The sequence below is a fragment of the Homalodisca vitripennis genome, chromosome 5 (genome assembly GCF_021130785.1).
Source record: "Homalodisca vitripennis isolate AUS2020 chromosome 5, UT_GWSS_2.1, whole genome shotgun sequence".
NCBI lineage: Eukaryota > Metazoa > Arthropoda > Insecta > Hemiptera > Cicadellidae > Homalodisca > Homalodisca vitripennis.
Genome location: NC_060211.1, coordinates 43,762,159 through 43,764,722, shown reverse-complemented (window position 1 = coordinate 43,764,722; position 2,564 = coordinate 43,762,159). Strand labels below are relative to the sequence as shown.

The window sequence follows — 2,564 nt, the reverse complement described above, 5'->3', positions numbered from 1 at the left end:
ATACTTGGGCACGAGAATCACTCAAGATGGCAAGTGTGAAAAAATGATCAATGACAGGATAGTCGGAGCACGAAGAATTACGGGAACACTTAACTCCATCCTATGGCAGTAAGATGTAAGAAACAGAACGAAAATGCATATTTACGACACGATTGTCAAAAGCACTTTGACCTACGGTAGTGAAACATGGCAAATCTCCAGAAAAATGGAAAATAAACTATTGTCCACCGAAATGGATTTCCTGAGAAGAGCTGCACGGAAATCGAAATTAGACAGAGTGCGAAATGAGATAAGAAGAACGATGAAACGAGAAGAAACTATTGTTGAAGCAATTAGACAGAAACAGTTAGTATGGTTCGGCCATGTAAACCGAATGGATGAGGAACGTCTGCCAAAAATTCTTATGGAATGGCTACCAACAGAACGACGAAAGAGGGGGCGCCCTAGAGAAACATGGAAGCGGGGGATATCGAAGGCAATGTCGGAACGGAACTTGGGACCTGGTGATTGGAATGATAGGAAAGAGTGGAAGTTGGGAATCGGAAGGCGACCACATACGCTGTGAAACCGATTATATATATATATATATATATATATATATATATATATATATATGTTATATTTAAAATAGTCTGGGCTACATATTTAATATGTTTTGTGTCTTTTAACAATGGAAGTCTCTTTATGCCAGTTTAAATACTTGTTTTTGTCCAGAAAGTGATATTGCGGGAACCTAAATATGTGAATTTATTGAATGCTTGTCTAACGTAATAGTTTAAAACGGTTATCGTATTGCCACTTATTGTACACTTATTGTAAAACCTAAAATTTTAATTTAACTAAATAAAAAAAATTAACCGTAGAGTACATTTACTAAAGAACTTAGTTTTAGTATGTACCTTCACCGTAGTAGTCTATTCGATAATAATGCCTGATATTCATAGGGAAATAGTATATTTTTATTTTATCACGGTATACATTGAGTTTGGGTAGTAGAGAGGGCGTAATATTCCTAATTCCGCCTCTTGAATGATGTCATTTTTCATTAAATGTTTGTACATATTAATGTACACTTTGTTATATTAGGGGATCTGGATATAATGGTGAAAAGTTTTTACTAATCGTATTTGCCACATTGGAGATCCCAATAATGCAGATAACAGAAATAAGTCTGGATTTCCAAAATGAGAGTATCTATCACAACCGAATTCTATCTATATTGTTGTATATAATTATTGCTGAATGGAACTTATAAACTGTATTGTATAAGTAAATTATAAAATATATATTTCAAATTCTATCACATGGACTAAGCCTAAGCCAAAAAACTAAACTCTAACGTTATCAATTAAATACGCCTGATTATTCTATTGCATTTTATTTATAAATAATTAGAATGTACCTACATAAATAAAATGTTAAATCACTATCTTAATAAAATTGAAGTTCAAAACAAAGTTCAGTTTGGATTTACAAACTTGAAGTCACTAGCGGATGCTGTATTGAATTGCGTGAATAAAATCCCATTATTGAGTGAATTATACTTAATCTCTTTCACGTCGTTTATTGATTTCAATAATATCTTTGACTTGGTTAACCATTACATATTGTTTCCCAAAATCAAGGCTTTGGTGGATCAGATGCTCTCCAACAGTGTTTCAAAAGTTATTTGTTAATCGAGTGCAAAGAGTTAAAGCTGCAAAAAATACAACTACCCGTTATAAAAATTGCCACGCAAGGAGCTTTTCTTAAACATTTTTGAAAATTTCCATTATTTTAAAACATTTACAGATACAAATTTATATTAAACCTCTTATCTATCTGTAATTATTCAAATAATTCCTGATATAAATCGTTATAAATCAATCTTATTAATCAATGGATATATATTATAAAAATAGCGTATGGAAAATAGCGTATAGTATAACAACTGTTACACATTTTTTATATTTAATTATTAATAAAAACATAATAACTGATGTTCGATCTTATATTGGCAGTACAATGCAGATTTGCTGTTGTTATTTATCTTTTCGTCTAATGTGGTAACTATCTATTGTTTTATTATTTCCATAATTTAGCTTTACCTATTGATATTTCGTTAAAAAATATAAATAAAACTATGGTTAAGATTTCAATAAAAATAAAAGTTAAATAGTGTTTAGTTGTATTTGAGTTATTATCTCAATTTTACGCATAAACATTATTTTTTAACTTCAAGATATTATATTCACTAATGTAATTAAATTACATATATTTGTTGTATGTGTATAGTTCTCCAATGCAAAAGTATTCCAGTAAAATATTAATGTACCAGTTAGAGTTGCGAGAAGCTATTATTCCTTACATAATACGTATTTTTTACCTATAAGTTTTATTTTGTGGTCTTACGATTTGAAAATATTTGAATTAAGTTTATATTTTAAATTACACCTTCTATGTTAGTTTTCTGAATATATAATGAAGATCTACTACCGGCCATCCATAGTCAGTATTTACATTAACCGGAACATTATAGAATCTCATCTGGAAGTTAATTTAGTATAAGGTAAATAAATGGAAGA

The 2,564-nt window shown here is 29.9% G+C and overlaps 1 protein-coding gene across 1 annotated transcript; it reads left to right on the top strand.

Annotated features, from left to right (window-relative positions):
* The first annotated feature begins 232 nt into the window (after window positions 1–232).
* On the top strand, window positions 233–565 carry LOC124363450. Its single transcript, XM_046818698.1, has one exon. It carries the CDS (start codon window positions 233–235, stop codon window positions 563–565), a length of 333 nt encoding a protein of 110 aa, XP_046674654.1.
* Window positions 566–2,564: the final 1,999 nt, after the last annotated feature.

Coding starts and splice junctions, on each gene's coding strand:
- LOC124363450 (XM_046818698.1), top strand. CDS start 233: ATGGATTTCCTGAGAAGAGCTGCACGGAAATCGAAATTAGACAGAGTG.